The following is a 21,181-nucleotide window of genomic DNA, read 5'->3' on the forward strand; positions in this document are numbered from 1 at the left end:
TGTTTTGCATTGTATTTGATTTTTACATTTGAGTGTGTCGTATTATGCATGCACGCACACACACCCACACACATTTTCAAAGGCACAAACATGCAGAGTCCTCAACACAGTGCTTCATTGATTTTTTTGTTAGAAAATAAAAGGATTTAATACCAATGTTTTGGGCAAAGAATTTAAGTCATGCAAAGCCGACATCCGAACACATTTCAAAATCAAAATAATAATGTGTACTGTACTACAGTGGACAGGCCTGGGAATTGTCCGCCGAAAGGCAAATTTCCGCCGAAATGTTTATTTGTTCCGCCGAAAAAGCAAAAGTGTCCGCTGAAAAAATAAATAGGGGAGTCAAAAATGGTTCTGGAAACTGAATTTAATGGCAAACTTGGAGCTCAGATGGCACCAAATTGCACTATTTGGGTTCTTTGGAGAAACAAATTTCCGGGGGAGCATGACCCCGGACCCCCCTAGTAAGGCTAGGCGCGAAGCGCCGTCGACTTTGATATTACTTACAAATGTTCAGCTTTTTTAACTTTTTTCAATTCCCATGCCTGAGTGGAACTCCCCCTTTGAGATCTAAAACAATCTGAGAAAATGATGTCTTCAAAAGGAAGTAGTTTAAATTCACAGAAGTTACAAGTCTAAAAAGCAACCTCTTACAAGAGGGGAGTATGACATGGGGGGGGTCCACTTATAATATAATTACCTTATATATATATATATATAGCACCAAAAAAAAGTTAGTTAGCACAAAAATAAAAAGTCACGTGAAGCGATATCAAAACATTTAGTCAGTCGTTATTAAACTATAAAGATCAATAACCAATAAAACAGCAATCGCCGAGACTACCTTCAGCTAGATAGAAGACCGGGGTGGGTCACACTTGTCTCCGCAAAGCTATTTTTTAAGCTTCCAAGCTGAAATGCAATCCCATAGTTTGGACTTTGTCGAAGATTGCTTGACCAAAATGTCAATCAATTTGGAAAAAAAATGAGGGCGTGACAGTGCGGCCTCAACTTTCACAAGAAGCTGGATATGATGTCATCAAAGATATTTATCGAAAAAATTTTTAAAAACGTCTGGGGATATCTTCTTTTTCTTCTTGTCAATCACTCAGATGGAAACGCCGGTTCTCTGCGCAAATGTTGCCGTGCCCTGTAGGTCGTCCAGACTGCAATAGAGCTTCCCTTGCACCGTGGTCGCCTCCGCCCAGATGTCTGGGGATATTATACGCAGGAACTCTCATGTGAAGTTTCATGATGATCGGTCCAGTAGTTTTCTCAGAATCATTCAACACGCACACACATACACCACCACCCTCGTCTCGATTCCCAGTCTATGTTAAAAACATTTAGTCAAAACTTGACTAAATGCAAAAAGGGATATGCATATATAACTGACCAGACATCCAATACGAATAAAATAGAACTATTGAAAATCAATGCACACTGACTATTGTAAGAACTAAATTGTACCTCTTGTTTGTCAGTATAAAAATGACAAAACTGATATCCACACATAAGAAAACATACATTCTGGAAGAATAAGTAAAACCACATACAGGGACGGTGGTGGGCAATAGAAGAACCAGACATTTCTTCCTGCTTACATGTTAAAGGCGCTTGTTTAAAATTAGGCAAGGCACAGTTTAGATTAAAATTCTTTGAAATGGTGCGGGATTTTTTAAAATGTGTACGACCTTTTTTACCCCGCCCTTCCGACAGCCATACGCCGCTTTCGGGGGAAGCATGCTTGGTATTTTTGTGTTTCTATAACCCAGCAACTCTGACAGGATATTTTCTGTGCACACGATCTTGTGCTTGTGTGTACACACGAAGGAGGATAATTGTATATAAGGCACTAGCAGGTCTGCACATAAGTTGACCTGGGAGATCGGAAATATCTCCACCCTTAACCCACCAGGTGGCCGTGGCCGGGATTTGAACTCACGACCTGCCGATTAGGAGGCCGATGTCTTATCCACTAGGCCCACTGTGCCCGTCAGTGCACAATCAACTGTAGTGAATAGAGAATGTATGCACATATTAAAGGTGGTCGTCTACATTTTTGCTTTTTTCAATAATCTTATGGTTAGATTTCGCTAAAAAAGTTATGTCAGATGATGAATGAACCATGGGGAAAAAAGTTATAGAAAAAAAAATATATGTAAAAAATGTTTTATTTTTGGGTAGCGTGACTCACGCTTCCAATATTTTGTTTTCTGTTTGCTGAGAACATGTGCTTTGCCTAAAAATACTGACCAATCAAATTCATGTCACTATGCTTATACTGCCACGCCCAAACAAGTGCAGCAACAGTTTGACACTGGAGCGCTGTCCACGCTTTTTTTAAACGCACGAAATGCACGGGATTTGAGAGGAGTTTTGCGCTTGGCATTTTCCAAATACATGTAAGGATATCCTACTATGAGTACTACGCTGGAATACTACAATGAATTTTCAAACGGCTACACTGGCTTCGTCTTTCCTGATCGAAAGGGGGAGTATTGTTGATATTTGTAGATAATAGACTCTGCATTTTAATAGTCAAATGGCGATTTCGGTATAAAAATGTAGACAAGGACCTTTAAACAAAGGTCATGAAAATAATGTCTCTCATATTTGAACCACTACTGAACCTTACGTAGGAACTGCAGGCATTCAGACAAGTAAAAAAAACAAATCCATAATCTATATTAACAAAGTTTTTGAAAAATCATATAGTTACATGAACAAAAACGTGTATAAGCCTCTGTTTAAACTAATAGCAAACTGAAAGTAAGGAAGACCAGCTCAGGCCTATCCATGACTCGTATGCAAAGATGCATAATTATTTTCACAATGGAAATAAAAACGGAGTTTTAATATATTTTACACAAAACAGGCACTGCATGTAAATATATATGAATAAAGGAGTTCATCATACAGTAAAATTGCACAACAGTAAGCATGATAAGGAATTAATTCATCACTTTGATGCAGATAATTTTAACAGCTGTGAAACTTTGCTTTCACAATAAGTAACCGGAAGTACTTCTTTATGAAAAGAAATTGCACAATATTTTATACGAACAGTATGGCATCAAGTTTATGGCACAACATTCATGGCAGTTTATCTCGTTATTCATGGCAATATTTCATGGGACTATTTTCATGGCACTATATTCATTGGTTCAGGTTAATTTTCATAACTTTCAATTAGCACTGTTAGGAAATCAATTAAATACACTTGTTTATGTATTACTGCTGCAAAATAATAATCAAAATATTGCACAGTGTCCACTTCATTGCTAAGGAAAATAACCTTGGCCTATATGTCAAGCACAACTCACACAAAAAAGAATACATTGGAATCCCTCTCTAAAGACCTCTAAAATCTGAGAAAATCAGGTCTTAAACAAGTCGCGTAAGGCGAAAGTACTACATTTAGTCAAGCTGTGGAACTCACAGAATGAAACTCAACGTAGTCCGCCGCTAGTGCAAAAGGCAGTAAAAGTGATGAGCCTGTTTGGAGCGGTAGCGGTTGCGCTGTGCTTCATAGCACGCTTTACTGTACCTCTCTTCGTTTTAACTTTCTGAGCGTGTTTTTAATCCAAACATATCATATCTATATGTTTTTGGAATCAGGAACCGACAAGGAATAAGATGAAATAGTTTTTAAAACGATTTCGGAAATTTAATTTTAATCATTATTTTTATATCTTTAATTTTCAGAGCTTGTTTTTAATCTGAATATAACATTTATATGTTTTTGAAATCAGAACATGATGAAGAATAAAATAAAAGTAACTTTGGATCGTTTTATAAAAAAATAATTTTAATTACAATTTTCTTAATGACCAAACTCATTAATTAATTTTTAAGCATCCATGCTGAAATGCAATACCGAAGTCCGGCCTTCGTCGAAGATCGCTGGCCAAAATTTCAATCCATTTGATTGAAAATTGAGGGTGTGACAGTGCCGCCTCAACTTTTACAAAAAGCCGGATATGACCTCATAAAAGACATTTATCGAAAAAATAAAAAAAACGTCTGGGGATATCATACCCAGGAACTCTCATGTAAAATTTCATAAAGATCGGTCCAGTAGTTTACTCTGAATCGCTCTACACACACACACGCACAGACAGACAGACACACACACACACCACGACCCTCGTCTCGATTCCCCCTCTATGTTAAAACAATTAGTCAAAACTTGACTAAATGTAAAAAGAGAGAGTCTTAAAATGGAGGTGAGTTAAAGAAGGCTTCAAACAGAAAATCTGAAAAAGCAAGGTTTTAAAAGGGAGAAAGTTAAAATTGGGGGTTTTCACAGTAATTTCAAGCCACGGGCACACTCAAAAGAATGAGTTTCTCTGTACCTGATCTGTCCCAAATATAAACTTCCTCGAGAAGTGAAGTTACAGTGGTACCTGTGATGTATGGCCCCTCCAATGAGAGGACACCTCCCAATAAGAACACGTTTGGTGGTCCCTTTCTCTATTTAAAAAAATCATTCTTGTGTACATATTCCTATGATTTTGTTTTCTCTTTTTTTTCCCCGAATATCTGTACATATGTGATAAAAGTAGTCCCTCTCCGGGCGAGGGCTGGTTGAAAATAGCTTGTTTGTATGCTTATGCCACAACCCTCATAAAATAATATTTGATTTGATTTGATTTGATATTACATTGACTTAACCCTTAGGCTGGTTGTCGCGACATATGTCGCGCTACTTTACGTATACTGTCACCTGGTTGTCACGACATATGTGGCGCTACTGGTTCAGTCTGTTTGGTCGGTTCCGATTACTTCCCATGGATGAGAAAACCTATATGACCGTTTTTTGTTATTTTTCTCTCTGTTAATTCACCAGTGGCTATGTAACATGTGTTACAGAATTGCACCAGTGTAAGGGTTAAATGTACCTGTCATCACAGGACACCTGCAACAGGTAGGGACACTTTTAGCTGTTCCCAAGGGTGTCCTTTCATCGCAGGTACCACTCTATAATAAAGCAACCAACATTGTTTTGCCAACTTGACTGCAGTAAAGTGAAAAGGTGAAAATATAATAACGATTACTTTGGAGCTTCTTGTCTTCTTCTGCGTGCATCAGCATTCTTGACACTGTTGTAACAAGACTATATATATATATCATAATACTACTAGTACTAGATGAACATTGAAACAATTCAGACAAAATAAATATAAAATGCATTCCGAAAATGAACACATGAGTCATTGAAGACAGTCCAGTACAGCAATGAAGCGTCATGCACACTGTCGCAGTTTTCAGCCAGAACTTTCAAGAGAACCTCAGCATTGTGTACAGACAATATCTTTTGTCTTTGGCAAACACATTATCAGTGATAATCTTCTATTATGAGAGGTTTAGACTTTTGTTTTAAGGTACAGGCACTTGAAAACTATACAAAAAGAATGGCAGATATAGGCACACCCATCAATGACAAGTTTTGGCAGCAAAATTACATGAATTGGCCACTGCCAGGGATTTGTAGACAACAAAAAACACCTGACAATAAAAATACAGATTTTCCTGCCATTTCAATTTCACTCTCTCTCCAATCATCCGTCGCCACCTATTTGGCACAACAAAAATAGAGACAAACACAAAAGAAGAAACAAGAAGAGCAAACGCTCGATCGAGTCACTTTCGCAGTTCTGAATATTATATGAGGCATCAGATGGACAGGAAGAAATTGCTATTCACAACACAATGAGTCACGTTCACATAAAATTTGAGCCCGGTCACTTTTATAGTTTCCGAGAAAAGCCCAACGTTAAGTTGTGTGTTGCCGAACAGAAAAGGCTAGTTATCTCCCTTGTTTTTCTGATAACGTTCGTAAAAGGCTACAGATGTAAATACTTTGATGTAAAGAATAATCCTACAAAGTTTCAATCACATCCGATGAACTTTGTCAAAGATATAAAATGTCTAATTTTTCCTTTGACGCTGACCTGTGACCTTGAAAAAGGTCAAAGGTCAACGAAACCATCGTTAAAGTGTAGAGGTCATTGGAGGTCACGACTAAACAAAATATGAGCCCGATCGCTTTGATAGTTTCCGAGAAAAGTCCAACGTTAAGGTGGTGTCTACGGACGGCCGGACGGCCGGCCGGACAGACTAACACTGACCGATTACATAGAGTCACTTTTTCTCAAGTGACTCAAAAACAAAGCCCAACAACATACAAAAGAGTCTCAACTCAAGATCAGTGGCACTGCAGAGAAATGCTTTATCCACCAAGCCTCAATCTTATCTCAGCAAAAGTCATTAGGCCTATTTATCTGCCCTCACCTTGATTTTGTGGTTTGATATCTTTTGGCAAATTACAATACAGTGGAACCCCCTTTTAAGACACCCCCTTTTTAAGACCCTGTATTCTCAGATTTTCTGTTCATAACCTCTGTAAAATTACACCCAATTTAAGACACCCCCCCCCCCCCCCCTTTTAAGACCCTGTTTTCTCAGATTTGTTTAGATAAAAGGGGGGGTTCCTCTGTATACACAACCATCATTTACCCTGTTTTTACGCCAGTATTTTTCAAGGCATCAGTAATACTCCATCTTTCTTTTCATCTGCAAGAAACACTCTTATAACTCAACAGGCTAGCAAGGTCAGCATTCCCTTCTAACAAAGCCAAATCTACAGGGGTGCTACCAAAGTTGTTGTGAACATTTGCCATGCTTGCGTCAGCCTCCATTAAAAGCTTGGCAACTTCCATCTGGCCACTGCTGCAAGATTCATGCAAGGCATTATTCCCGAAACCATCTGTCGCCGAAAGCAAACTTCTGCGCTGGAGAAGTAATTTCTGTGCAATGTCAACATAGCCATAGCGAGCTGCCATGTGCAAAGCCGTTCGCCCTGAATGGTCTGTTACACTCAGACAGCATGGAAACTTCTCTACCAGTAAATCCACTACTGCACTATTCTTGTAGGTAATGGCCAGATGAAGTGGTGGCCGTGAGATCTCGATGACCTTTGGTTTCCTCTTCGATTCTGTCTTGGGAATCTTCAAGGAACTCGTTCTCACCTGAACGGGTGCAGAAACTTCTCCGATTTCCTGCTGACTGTCAAAACTGGCTGGAAGAGAGAGGGGTCCCGCTGTATCTGAGGCTGACGGCGACATTTCTGAGAAGGACGTCACTGTCTCATGCATTCCTTCTGTCGAGACACTGTTCACATGCTTCAGCTGATTCAGCCAAGCCTGAGAAACGCATTCCTTCTTTCTGGGTAAAGGCATGAACGAATGTGATTGTATGTGCGTTCCCCGCAGTAAAAGCTCAACATCCTCATGAGTCACTTGCTTCCAGTACTTGAGCAAGAAGGCAAGAAATTCTGATTTTCCCGCCAGCACGCAACAGGCAAGCGCAATCCGAACCAGATTGGCTTTGCAATGACGACGCTTCCCACCAACAAATTTGAAAATCAGCTTGAACAGGAAGCCTGAGTCATTGAAGACAGTCCAGTACAGCAATGAAGCGTCATGCACACTGTCGCAGTTTTCAGCCAGAACTTTCAAGAGAACCTCAGCATTGTGTACAGACTGCACGTCTTTGGCAAAGTCCTGACTTTGCAGAGCGTCATGCTGAACAGCGAAGGCCATTTCTGAGGGACTGGCAAGCCCGTGGGCAATTCTCCGTACCAGAGCTATGTACTCAGGGCTTTTTCTGTCCGCTGTCACTCTCTTCACCTCCAGTATGAAGGGTCTGACAGTGTCATTAATTTTGACTCCGCTAAGTGGCACTATGCAGCGTTTGACCAGAAACTGCCAGTCAACAAGCTTGATGACGACACAGACGTGAAGGTGAGCCAGCGCCAACGCTGCCCCTTCGTAGACATGTCTGCTCACAAAATCGGAGCAGTCGTCTCGGACCAAAGTGCCACGAAACTTCTTCAACATGTTCAGCAGACTGATGGATGAAAAAGTACTGCTGAAGCCAATGTCTTTGCACATCTCGGCCACAATGCGTGCACTCTGATCGCCCATCAGATCAACCTTACCCAAAAGGAGACAGAACGCAGCCAGAAGCTTTTCACTGGACGCGTCTTCTTCGTGCAGCAGCTGAGAGACAAAGTCTTTATACACAGGGGAGAGCCTTGAAAAAATCTTTCCCCCATCAAAAAGATATTGTCTGAAATTCTCCTCATTTTTCTGAGGATCTGGAAGAGGTACGTAAGACGTGATGAAAACCCTTGCTCTCCTGCAGCACTCGGGAAACACTGGCCCGCTTTCGTCAATTTGTTTGGTAACAAAGTGAATAAAGGTGTCCCTGTACTTTTGCATATCTCTTACCTCGAGGCATTCCATGTGACTCTCCAGCATCTTTCTCCTGTCCTCTTCAGAAAGATCCATTTGGACTTCGCAGTCACAGCGAAAAAGATCACAGTTTGGTCGAGCCTCACGCAGTGCCTTCAAAATATGAGGGTAGAACGTAAACACAAGCATGACTTTCCCTTGCTGACAAAACCCCTCCATCAAATCAAACACTTTTTCCCAGACATCTAGCCTTTTAAGCAACCCCTTACCAAAAATGTGATCGAACAGAAGAATCTGTGTGGAATTCATCCCCTGACCCTCCTGACCATTCGAACCACCGACACACTCCCGCCATTCTTTAAAAGTTTTGATCACATACGGCGCAACGTTTTTCATGTCTGCATATCGTAGAAGAGCGTGCGCTAGCGTTCGCTTGCCTGAGCCTGGTGGGCCCACAAGGAGAATTCGTCGATGCTCTGAATTAAACAGAATGTCCTTGGCCTCTTCGAAGGCTTGTGTTGGGTAGAAGAGTTCTTGGTCCTTGCAGACTTCTGTCCAAGTTTGATCTGCAAGTAAATGATGTCACAGACATAAGTTGTGAAAGATCTCTTGATCCTGTTCAATATTCCTTGGTTCAAATACATCTAGAATCAGTATTACTGTGATACCCAGAACAAACAAATAAATTTAAGAAATGCAAACATAAATTTATGTGTGACACGGTGATGCAGTAGTCTCCCTTCACAGCAGCCTCTGCTGAGTTGTCTGCCTGCAAAGTGCACAGGCTATTAACAGTAGCTCGACGTTTCTTCTACGTCGCTGGCTAGACACCTGTCAACTGCAGAGTTCTGTTTGTGATGGGGTCAGGCTGCTGCTGTCTCCTTGTATGTTCTACGGGACCTTTTGCATACCCATTGCAGTTAATTTTTGTAGGGCTATTAATTTAGCTCTAAAATCTCAACCTTAATTATTTGACTGGTTTTACCTCAAAAGGTGATTGTTGTGCTACGTGCACTTGGTTACATATATACATGTATATAATTATATATATATATCTATATCTATATACGGCTTGTGTGTGTGTGTGTGTGTGTCTGTCTGTCTGTCTGTCTTTCTTCGCAATGCATGGCCAAAGTTCTCGATGGATCTGCTTCAAATTTGGTGGGCATATTCAGGTACACCCCGGACACAATCTGCTCGATGAAAATTTTCAACACATGCTCTCAGCGCGCAGCGCTGAACCGATTTTGGTTTTTCTGTACATCCATTCCCAGTAACTCTTCCTTATCTTCTCCAGTGTTTTGCGCGTTTATCTCCCTTCCTTCGTGTGGCGTCAATCGCGTACGGTGCGCCCGACGAAACCGGGTACCCGGCAAAGCCGGGTATTGGTGCGCCTGACGGCTTCGTTAGACAATCAACGTAATCTCGTGTGGAAGAAACCGTCTGTCACACGACCAAGTCTGAATAGCAGGTATATGTCATGTTTAATAAGAAATAAGAAAATAAGCACTGCGTTCACGCACTACGCGGAGACGAGCGTGATCAGTCTCGTTCTTTCTGTGTGGTTAGTAACAGTCGAGACTATCTTAATATAGTCTCGACGATGACTGTTTTTTGGGTGTTAATCTATTCCTTTCATGCCGACAACTTGACTAAATGTTTTTATATCGCTTCACGCGACTTCTATATATAATTATGCTTGTGGTCAACCAGTATCCCCCACACTCCTCCTGCTCTCCCCCTCCAATGCCATCCCTTTTTTCACTCAACACACCCTTAGTCTTTTTTCCTTCTGCTGATTTGCAAAAATTCCACAAAATCAATTACCCTGAACAGGTAGGCATGGTGGGTTGTCGGCCATGAAGGTAGAACTCCAGTCGGAGTGGGAGACGCTTCGGGATGCTGTGGCCCCGAAAAACTGCACAGGACTGGGCGCCGGTGATGAGGGGCTCCTGTCATTTGTTGCAACTGCAAACAGTAACAACGAAACACGTGAAACCATTCTCGTTCAGCTTTGTCAGTCACACAAAAACTTGTACTATGGAAAACAGTCATACAAAATAAATTAACCCAATCTCTTTTTTTCTTTTCAGTCAGAAACACAGCATCCACAACAAAAGTAAAACATGTGCATATCTAACAGATGCACAGAGAAAAGTATATAAACTTGTGCACATGACACACACACAGACACAAACAAAAAGGTATACACTTGGGCACCTAACAGCAGACAGACAGACAGTTGGAAACACAGACACAGACACACATGCAGAGTAGAAACATACATGTGCATTTAATAGACATACAGACTCACTCTTATCAAGCAAGCATTATGTGTGACTTACACACTTTTACAAGACAAACCAAAACATTCATAACAATTAACATACTTACTGTGCGACGACCCTGGAACAGTGGTGTCCAGTGTTGCCTCAGAACTTGGTGCTGGTTTCATCATTGGCTTGGCAGCACTTGTGTTCATGCTCAGACTGCTTGCAGACTCATGGGCAACATCTTCAGCAGCGGCAGGCGCTGAATGATCAGCACCTCCAACACTCTGAGACCCATGCAGTTGACTGTCTTCAGCATCCTGTGACCCAGGAGGTTCTGTGGGATTTGTTGTTCCAAAGTGGCTCCTCTCTTCAGGATTTCTTATCAGTGGTCGGCTTGTACTTCCCGTTAGTGATGATTCACGGTAATCAGTTTCTGGCTTGAGTATTGCATCATGATCAACCCTTCCTGATGACGCTAAACTGGCCACCAAATCTGCATCGCTCCTGGTCTCGGTTTGTTGCTCGAGTGTCAAAATCATGCCAAAATGCCTTATGCCTCCTTGGTCTTCTTCAAACTTTACCTGCCTCCCAGGCCTTGGCATCTCAGTTGAGACCACAGACTTTTCTGGCAGCTTCCATGGACGATTTTGCTGAGCTTTGGTTACCGTATCTTCATCCTCAACTGCTCTGTGAATGTGACGGTCTGGATAAGTAAGGTTGGGATGGTGGGTATTGCTGGGGGGTTCTTGGGAGTTGGACAACTGCTGGTATTGTGGTTGTGCACTTACTGAAGTTCTGTTTGGTGAGTGGTTGGTTTCCACAACACGCCGACCTTCTTGTTCATGCACATGTTGAGAACCACTACCCACATCATCTCCAAGGCTGCCCAAGTTTAAACCAGCAAGAAATTCTTCCAACGGAGCACTTTCCAGTTCAGGAGAGGGAGTGTGCAATCCAGCTGGGTGCTGGTGCCCTCTCTGTCCCATGCTTTGTGAGGTACGAGGTAACCCTTCTTGCTGGCCAGTGAGGGCCGATGTTTGTGGCTCTGCCATGGGAGATCTGGCTTCGAGGACAGACTTTTGCACTCTGAACCAAAAATCACCAGAGTCAAGAGAAAAGAGATGAAAGCTGTCTAGGTTGCCTGTACTCTCTGCTTTCTCATCACAGCTGTCTCTTTTTTGCTCTGCGGCAGCAGCCCCTTGTTCAGTAGCACTAGCAGTCGGGTGGTCAGACTGACTTTCTACATTGTGAAGTTCTGTAGCTTTCCTACTCCACAATCTATCGTCCCAACCTGCTGAAGACGAAACGGAGCGAGAAGTAAGTTCTCCATTTTGCGCTTCAGGGACAGGCCCCCAGATGTTTCTTTCTCCGGTGTCACACAAATCCAGTCCCCAGGCACTCTTACTGTAGTCCCCTTTGTCCTCACTTGCCCATGAAAAATTTACTATATCGCTGTGATCACTGGGACTTTGCTGTCTAACACTTCTCTGGTTAGCTACACTTTGTTCATTTCTGGTCTCATTAGGCAAGTTGTTAGACCTATCACCACTGTCAAAGTTGACCAAATCCTGGCTGGGACTTGCATGAGTACTGTCAACAATATTTGTAGCTGCATCTCCAACTGATGGTCCGTTGAAAGAAGCAGACTCAGATGAAAGCGAGTCATCTTCAAACTCAGTAATGTAAATATCATTATCATCCTCAAAATCATTAGTGAAGTGTAGCTCCGTCATTCTAGGTTGACACCTGGAGTCATCCTTCCAAAAATCCAGGATTACCTAGAATGGAAATGTTTACAAAATACTTCAGAACAACTCACTAAGTCACAGTTTGCTGGAATAGTATGTGTCACTGTCCTTTTCATGTACATACGAGATTTTTTTTTTAATGAATATTGGTCAATTTAGTGCCAGAGAATATATCTTCAGAATAAAAGCAATGCCTACACAGGTTATTGTCATCAGTAACTGGAGTTTGCCCCATACATGTTCTTTTGTTCATGTTCTGACAGCACTGAATACCATGTTGTTTGCACCGCATTTTTGTGAATCTCCCATTTGTCGTCACACATACGTTCAATATTCAGCATGTTCAGACCCAAATACAATTTGGAATGTAATGAGGGGACGTAATAATTAAGGCTGCGAGGCCTACTCATTGTCCCTACTACCTGTAATTAAAGCTCACAATTTGCAGTAACAGATGCATAATGGTTTCCTGTGTACTTTCGCCAAGAACCTTAGGTTTAAGAGGGCACTGAGCACCATTTCATTCATTCTGCTTAATTGCTGCAAGTTTTCGGTTTAGTTTACACTTCACGGAAAGAAATCTTCACGCACCTGTAGCTGTGTCCTTTCTTACATTCCTACATGCAGTCAAGTTGAACAGGTGTCCCAAGCCTCACAGTTGTCCACACAACCTTGTTTTTTCTTTCTTTGGTTCAGGAACACCACAATGCCATTTCTCTCCTGAAATGTATCACATCAATTCTCAATTTCTTCAATTTCTTAATTGTTAATTTCACATCACTTTTCTTCGAAGAAAACAAGGCATGAAACAACTGAACATCGATCAAAGAGTTTATGTACCATTCTCCCAATTTCGCAAGTGTGGGGCATTCTGATCATCATCGGTCCACGCTATCGCTTTAGTCTGTATGAGAGCCGAACTCATTTTGACCTGAGTTCAGGATGAAGTGTGGGGCTCCAACGCCCTCACACTAAATGAATCTAAAGGTGTTGATTCTTCTTTCGGTACATGACGTCACTACCCCGGGGCTATTTCGTGAATTACCCGTTGTCCTTATTCAAATAAAACAGTTGCGTCACATTATTATCCTATCCGAAGGCTACTTTCGGTTTTAACAGCCCGCGGTAACTCTTCAAATGTAATAAAAGAAACCATTTCCTCTGCAAAAAATTGCAAAGCCGTTATTGTTTTCGCGGAATTTAACATCTGCAAAGTTATGATCAGCTGGTCACAATCACATGTATCGACGACGACGACGACGACGGTGTGCGCACATTTTTAGATCAGTGCCGGGAAATCCCACTGCAGGGGACTCTACTCTCGAAGACAAATTTATGAGTTACGTCATTACGATGTAAATCGAAAGGAACACCCGGAAAAGTACGGAACGAGCAGTTAAAAGAAAATCAAAACAAACAAAAAATAATCTTTGACTAAAAAACATATTGCAAGATGTCTTTGAAATTATTTTTTTTTTAAACAGGGGAGAAGTAAGATTTAAATATATATATATATTTGATGAAAGTCAAGACTAAGCATTTAGAGAGAACAAGTCGCGTGAGACGAAATCAGTACAACATTTGTCAATCTGTCGAACTCACAGAATGAAATTTAACCCACTGCATTTAAAAAACAAGTCGCGTAAGGCGAAATAACAACATTTAGTCCAGCTGTCGAACTCACAGAATGAAACTGAACGTAGTCCGCCGCTAGTGAAAGTGACGAGCCTGTTTGGCGCTGTAGCGGTTGCTGTGCTTCATAGCACGCTTTACTGTACCTCTCTTCGTTTTAACTTTCTGAGCGTGTTTTTAATGCAAACATATCATATCTATATGTTTTTGGAATCAGGAACCGACAAGGAATAAGATGAAATAGTTTTTAAAACGATTTCGGAAATTTAATTTTAATCATAATTTTTATATTTTTAATTTTCAGAGCTTGTTTTTAATCCAGATATAACATATTTATATGTTTTTGGAATCAGAAAATGATGAAGAATAAGATGAACGTACATTTGGATCGTTTTATTAAAAAAGAATTTTTTTTTACAATTTTCAGATTTTTAATGACCAAAGTCATGAATTAATTTTTAAGCCACCATGCTGAAATACAATACCGAAGTCCGGCCTTAGTCGAAGATTGCTTGGCCAAAATTTCAATCAATTTGATTGAAAAATGAGGGTGTGACAGTGCCGCCTCAACTTTTACAAAAAGCCGGATATGACGTCATCAAAGACATTTATCGAAAAAAAGAAAAAAATGTCCGGGGATATCATTCCCAGGAACTCTCACGTCAAATTTCATAAAGATCGGTCCAGTAGTTTGGTCTGAATCGCTCTACACACACACACACACACACACAGACAGACACACATCCACACACACACACACACACACACACACACACAGACAGACACACACACATACACGACCCTCGTCTCGATTCCCCCCTCTACGTTAAAACATTTAGTCAAAACTTGACTAAATGTAACAAGTCGCGTAAGGCGAAATAACAACATTTAGTCCAGCTGTCGAACTCACAGAATAAAACTGAACGCACTGCTTTTTTCACCAAGACCACATACTCGTAGTTTCGTCAGTCCACCGCTCGTGGCAAAGGCAGTGAAATCGACAAGCCATGCAGAATAGTGCGGTAGTGGTCGCGCTGAGCAGGATAACACGCTTTTCTGTATGTCTATTCTTTTTAGCTTACTGAGTTTGTTTTTAATTCAAACATATCATATCTATATGTTTTTGGAATCAGGGACCGACAAGGAATGAGATTAAATTGTTTTTAAATCGATTTCGGAAAATTAATTTTAATCATAATATTCATAATTTTATTTTTCAGAGCTTGTTTTTAATCCGAATATAACATATGTATATGTTTTTGGAACCAGAAAAGGACGAAAACTAAGATAAAATTGTTTTTGGATCGTTTAATAAAAAAATAATTTTAATTACAAGTTTCCGATTTTTAATGACCAAACTCATTCAATAGTTTTGAAGCCACCAAGCTGAAATGCAATACCGAAGTCCGGCCTTCGTCGAAGATTGCTTGGCCAAAATTTCAATCAATTTGATTAAAAAATGAGGGTGTGACAGTGCCGCCTCAACTTTTACAAAAAGCCGGATATGACGTCATCAAAGACATTTATCAAAAAAATGAAAAAAAAGTCCGGGGATATCATACCCAGGAACTCTCATGTCAAATTTCATAAAGATCGGTCCAGTAGTTTAGTCTGAATCGCTCTACACACACACACACGCACAGACACACAGACACACACACACATACACCACGACCCTCGTCTCGATTCCCCCTCTATGTTAAAACATTTAGTCAAAACTTGACTAAATGTAACAAGTCGCGTAAGGCGAAATTACTACATTTAGTCAAGCTGTGGAACTCACAGAATGAAACTGAACGCACTGCATTTTTTCACAATGACCGTAGTCCGCCGCTAGTGCAAAAAGCAGTGAAAGTGACGAGCCTGTTTAGCGCGGTAGCGGTTGCGCTGTGCTGCATAGCACGCTTTACTGTACCTCTCTTCGTTTTAACTTTCTGAGCGTGTTTTTAATCCAAACATATCATATCTATATGTTTTTGGAATCAGGGACCGACAAGGAATAAGATGAAATTTTTTTTTAAAACGATTTCGGAAATTTAATTTTAATCATACTTTTATATTTTTAATTTTCAGAGCTTGTTTTTAATCCGAATATAACTATATGTTTTTGGAATCAGAACATGGTAAAGAATAAAATACAAGATCTTTTGGATCATTTTATAAAAAGATAATTTTAATTACAATTTTCAGATTTTTAATGACCAAAGTCATTAATTAATTTGTAAGTCTCCACGCTGAAATGCAATACCGAAGTCCGGCCTTCGTCGAAGATTGCTTGGCCAAAATTTCAATCAATTTGATTGAAAAATGAAGGTGTGACAGTGCCGCCTCATTTTTTTTACAAAAAGCCGGATATGACCCTTCTCATTGATTCGGACCCACAAAACATCTAAACTTTGTAAAACGAGCAGAGAGAACATCAAATATTGAAATTTCAAGGGTAGCCCCAACCAAAACCAACAAAACTGGTAAAAATGTTCTTAAGGAACAGCAATTAAGACAAAGAAACCCAAATCTGATCCAAAATACTTCTAGGTTACCTGGCTGAGTGAAGGCAATTTACTAACAATTAACATAGTAACAAGCTTCTTCCACCATCATCATACAGACATTGGTTAAAAAGAATATAAGGGAATCTTCAAGTGAGCAAATGAAATAAAGAATAAAGGTAACAGTAATGAGGCTGTACCTTTCCAGTAGCATCAATCACAAAGAATAATCTAATTGGAAATTTAAGACAAGATAAGAAGAGAAACACGCACACATGCAGAGACTGCACAAAAAGACTTTAATTAAACACAAACACAAGCTTACCTTTGCCAGAGTGCCGACAAATTCACACAACTGCAGTCCAGCAATTACAATGTAACAAATAATTCCGATTTGCAAATCGTGTGCAGAAGCACTTGTGCACTATATCTGATCATACACTGCTCGAGACAACAAATCCTATCACATCTGATCCTGTCAGTTATCTGTTTTGTGTGTGGGTACACATTGCATGCAATCCTTTTGACGGTTATCTCAAACTGATGCACAGTGAAAAAGCCAGTCCTGCTATCTTTATAGTTCATACTGAACAACAACACCTGAGAACATATCATGATTATATAGCATGTGAATAGTGATTGGGATTTCTGCAGACAGCATTTCCCATTACCTGTGGTAAAGAATAAATGTGGAAAGTACACCTAGTTTCCTTTCATTCGATCGATTATCACATGTTCACTGATATACGCTGTTGCAAAGGTATAAGAACAAAAAAATGCTTACCAGTGAAACGCCGATGACATTCGTGGCAAAAAGGTCTCACAGCTGCTTCATCAAATGTATCCCATGGCAATTTGGAGCAAGCTGAGGTACGAGAGTCTTGTCAAAGTCCTTCCAGTTTGACCTCCTTGTGATTTAGTTTGCGGGGGGCCCCGTAGCTCAGTAGGTAGAGCACAGAACTTGTGATCTTCTGGTCATGGGTTTGAACCCAGGCCATGACGGACATGGGTAAACTTTATGTGTGTGAATCCAGCAACCCCAATAGAAAGTTTCCTTTTTACATGTAGTCAAGTTTTGTAAATGTCACTTTTAACATAGTTGGGGAATCGAAACGAGGATCGTGGTGTATGTATGATTGTGTGTGTGTCTCTTGTGTGTGTGTGTAGAGCGATTAAGAGAAAACTACTAGACATGACTAGACTTCATGAAACTTTAACTTGAGTATGATATCCCCAGACTCTATTTTCCTTTTTTCCTCATATACATGTCTTTAATGACGTCATATCCGGCTTTTTGTCAGTGAAAGTTGAGGCGGCACTGTCACACTCTCATTTTCCAATTTTGTTGAAATGTTGGTCAAGTAATTTTCGCCGAAAGCCGGACTTTGGTATTGCATTTCAGTTTGGAGGCTTCAAATTAATTAATGAGTTTGCTCATTAAAGTTGTTATTAAAATAAAAATTTTGCAAACAGATTCAAAATTGATTGCATTGTATTCTTCATCAATTTCTGAATCTGAAAATATATACATACGAGGGCTGTTCTGGAAGTCCTTGGAATCTCATACTAGCGCAACCCCCCGCGGGTTAGGGGGAAGAATTTACCTGATGCTCCCCAGCATGTCGTAAGAGGCGACTAACGGATTCTGTTTCTCTTTTTACCCTTGTTAAGTGTTTCTGGTATAGAATATAGTCAATTTTTGTAAAGATTTTAGTCAAGCAGTATGTAAGAAATGTTAAGTCCTTTGTACTGGAAACTTGCATTCTTCCAGTAAGGTAATATATTGTACTACGTTGCAAGCCCCTGGAGCAAATTTTTGATTAGTGCTTTTGTGAACAAGAAACAATTAACAAGTGGCTCTATCCAATCCCCCCCCCCCCCTTTCCCCGTCGCGATATAACCTTGAACGGTTGAAAACGACGTTAAACACCAAATAAAGAAAGAAAGATACTAGCGCACAGCTCACCGTTAATTAACGACACGGTTGGCCTAGTGGTAAGGCGTCCGCCCCGTGATCGGGAGGTCGTGGGTTCGAACCCCGGCCGGGTCATACCTAAGACTTTAAAATTGGCAATCTAGTGGCTGCTCCGCCTGGCGTCTGGCATTATGGGGTTAGTGCTAGGACTGGTTGGTCCGGTGTCAGAATGATGTGACTGGGTGAGACACTCAGCGAAGCCTGTGCTGCGACTTCTGTCTTGTGTGTGGCGCACGTTATATGTCAACTGAGCAGCACCGCCCTGATATGGCCCTTCGCGGTCGGCTGGGCGTTTAAGCAAACAAACAAACAAAAAATCACCGTTAATTTTACCACGCCATTTTCTTGACGGAGGATCCTTCCTGAGCTACGACACACTTTAACATTCTATAGAAATACCTTTCAAACATGTCGGCGAGCGTTTTTGCCGATACCCTCAATGACCCTCGTTTACTCTCGGACAGCAGCAGCTGCAGCATCAGGGCTCTCGCAACGACTGATTTCCTCGGAGCTTTTTCTTTAAATGTAAAAACAGGAAAACGTCGAAAGGGGCCAATTCAGGAAAATAACATCAGGCAAACATTCTAATCTGTTAGTAAATTCAACTGATTTGCCGGAAGCTGTGTAAAACGGAACATGGCAATGGAGTAGCATCAACCCTCAAGTACTGTTTGGCGCCAAGCTTTAAACACCACGGGCAGGCAATGACCCATGTACTCACTGCATTCTGATAATCATCGCTCCACGGCTATCGCCGAACTCATTTTGACCTGAGGTCAGGATGCCATGTAACCGTACGCTGCTCCCCTTTTAGAATTGTGGCGATTTGTCCTTAGTTTTCAAACAAATGGGACCACCTTCTTCTTGCCAGTGTTCCGAGATCACCAATATAGTTGGATAGGGGTGGAGCCGTTTAGGAACATCCAAACGACTGATCGATGTGTTGCCCGGGGTCAGATTGATAAACCCAAGTCTCCATCGCCTGTGACAACCTTCACAAAATCCTTACATTCTTTGTAGTGACAATTGGAGAATATTTGTATGGACATTTCGAGACATACCCCCTTTTGTCAGTACACCAGAGAGATCACGGGCACCCACTGTCTGCAACGCTTGTGTGCCCGTAAAGGTTTGTGCCAGATCACATCGATGGGTGCCGATTCAATTATCAATGTGTCCTTTACCTCCGTGTGTGTGATTTGTGCATCATACCTCTTCAACTTTTCAACGGCATCAACATTTGTTGCAGTAACAGCATTCAACTGTCGGTCTGGGCGGGTGTCGTCTTTAAAAACGTGTCTACCCGATTTAAATTCATTGTACCAGTTGTAAGCACTCGTTTTGGAAGGAGCGTTCTTCCCCCAAAATTCCCACAATATGCAGTAGGTGTGAGAAACCTAACAATCCTTTGCGAGATGTTTATACATCATTACTGTAAACTCCCTTTTTTTTTAGCTCCATGACAGGCAAGTAAACATGGACAGGTAGCGTTCTTTGAGAGTTGTTTTCTTTGCAGAGGAAACTTTGAGATACATGAAATTTTGTGTCATCGCCAATGAAAGATTGCAGTCTGCATACTTCATTGTAAATATCATGAGGCATTGCCAGGAGCTTGGAGTCTAAGGACTTTCAGAACACCCTACGTATGTCATGTTTACTCTAAAAATGTGGTCACAATTAACGGTCAAATGTTAATTAGGTACTACGATTAAAATGTAGAAATCAATCTAAAAATGATTTTATCTTATTTTTTGTCATTTTCTGATTTCAAAAACATATAGCTATAATATGTTTGTATTAAAAACAAGCTCAGAAAGTTGAAACGAATACAGAAAAGCGCGCTTTCCTGCTTAGAGCAATACGCTACTGTGCTAAACTGGCTCGTCAATTTCACTTCGTTTTGCATGCGAAAAGTGAGCAATTTTCTTGCCGCGGGAGTTGACAAAGCAATTATCTTGGTGGAAAAAAGCAGTGCGTTCAGTTTTATTTTGTGAGTTCGACAGATTGACTAAATGCAGTAATTTTGCCTTACGCAACTTCTTCATTCTTTCCCCTGTATGTGTGTTCATGGTTTACCAGCTGCTGGCCAGTTTGTTTGTTTGTTTGTTTATTTGTTGCTTAACGTCCAGCCGACTACGCAGAGCCATATCAGGACGAGGAAGGGGGGGGGATGAAGGGGGCCACTTGTCAAGCGATTCCTGTTTACAAATGCACTAACCCATTACTTGTGTCCCAGCAGGCTTTAGTAAAACTAAATTAATACCTACTGGAAGATTACCAGTTTCCAGTATGTTAAAATAGGCTTAACCTATCTACTGCTGGACTTACATCAGAACACTAACAGATTAAACTATACATGAATCGCGAGACAAGCGACAAGAGAAGAGATTTTTGGAAAAAATACAGGTGAATGAGCAAGAAGGCAGAAAAAAGAAAAGAATTCATGAAGAAAAAGAGAGCATGACAGGAAAGAGGAACCAAAAATCTACCTAACAGCAAACTAGAAAGCTCCTGCGGTTCCAAAAACAGGAGGGGCTTTTAATTTCATAACCGCAGTGCCCCACTGCGGGATGCTGGACAGTGAATGTGAACTTCTTACTGGTAATACTGTGAATGTTAGAAAAAGTAACTTGTACAAGCAATCACTGTAAGCTTGGTATTTGTACTGTGCATATTATGATCATGATGTGCCAGATGGGTGCATAGCCTTGTGGTTAGGACCTCAGCCTTTCAGTTTCATGCGGAAGGGTCAGAGTTCAAATCCCGCCCACACCTGGTGGGCTAAAGGTGGAGATTTTTA

The 21,181-nt window shown here is 40.9% G+C and overlaps 1 protein-coding gene and 1 long non-coding RNA gene across 2 annotated transcripts in view; one reads left to right on the plus strand and one right to left on the minus strand.

Moving 5' to 3' along the window:
• The window catches only part of LOC138983857 (uncharacterized), a 196,321-nt gene that overhangs the window by 94,971 nt on the left and 80,169 nt on the right, over nt 1-21,181 (plus strand). The gene's annotated exons all lie outside the window — the stretch shown is intronic.
• LOC138983835 (uncharacterized) lies at nt 118-13,326 on the minus strand. Its single transcript, XM_070357171.1, has 4 exons — nt 12,877-13,326; nt 10,659-12,315; nt 10,092-10,232; nt 118-8,830 (listed from the first exon to the last, which is right to left on the minus strand). Exons 2-4 carry the CDS (start codon nt 12,268-12,270, stop codon nt 6,579-6,581), a joined length of 4,005 nt encoding a protein of 1,334 aa, XP_070213272.1. The 5' UTR covers nt 12,271-12,315; nt 12,877-13,326; the 3' UTR covers nt 118-6,578.

This window comes from Littorina saxatilis, linkage group LG13 (genome assembly GCF_037325665.1).
Source record: "Littorina saxatilis isolate snail1 linkage group LG13, US_GU_Lsax_2.0, whole genome shotgun sequence".
NCBI classification, from domain to species: Eukaryota; Metazoa; Mollusca; class Gastropoda; order Littorinimorpha; family Littorinidae; genus Littorina; species Littorina saxatilis.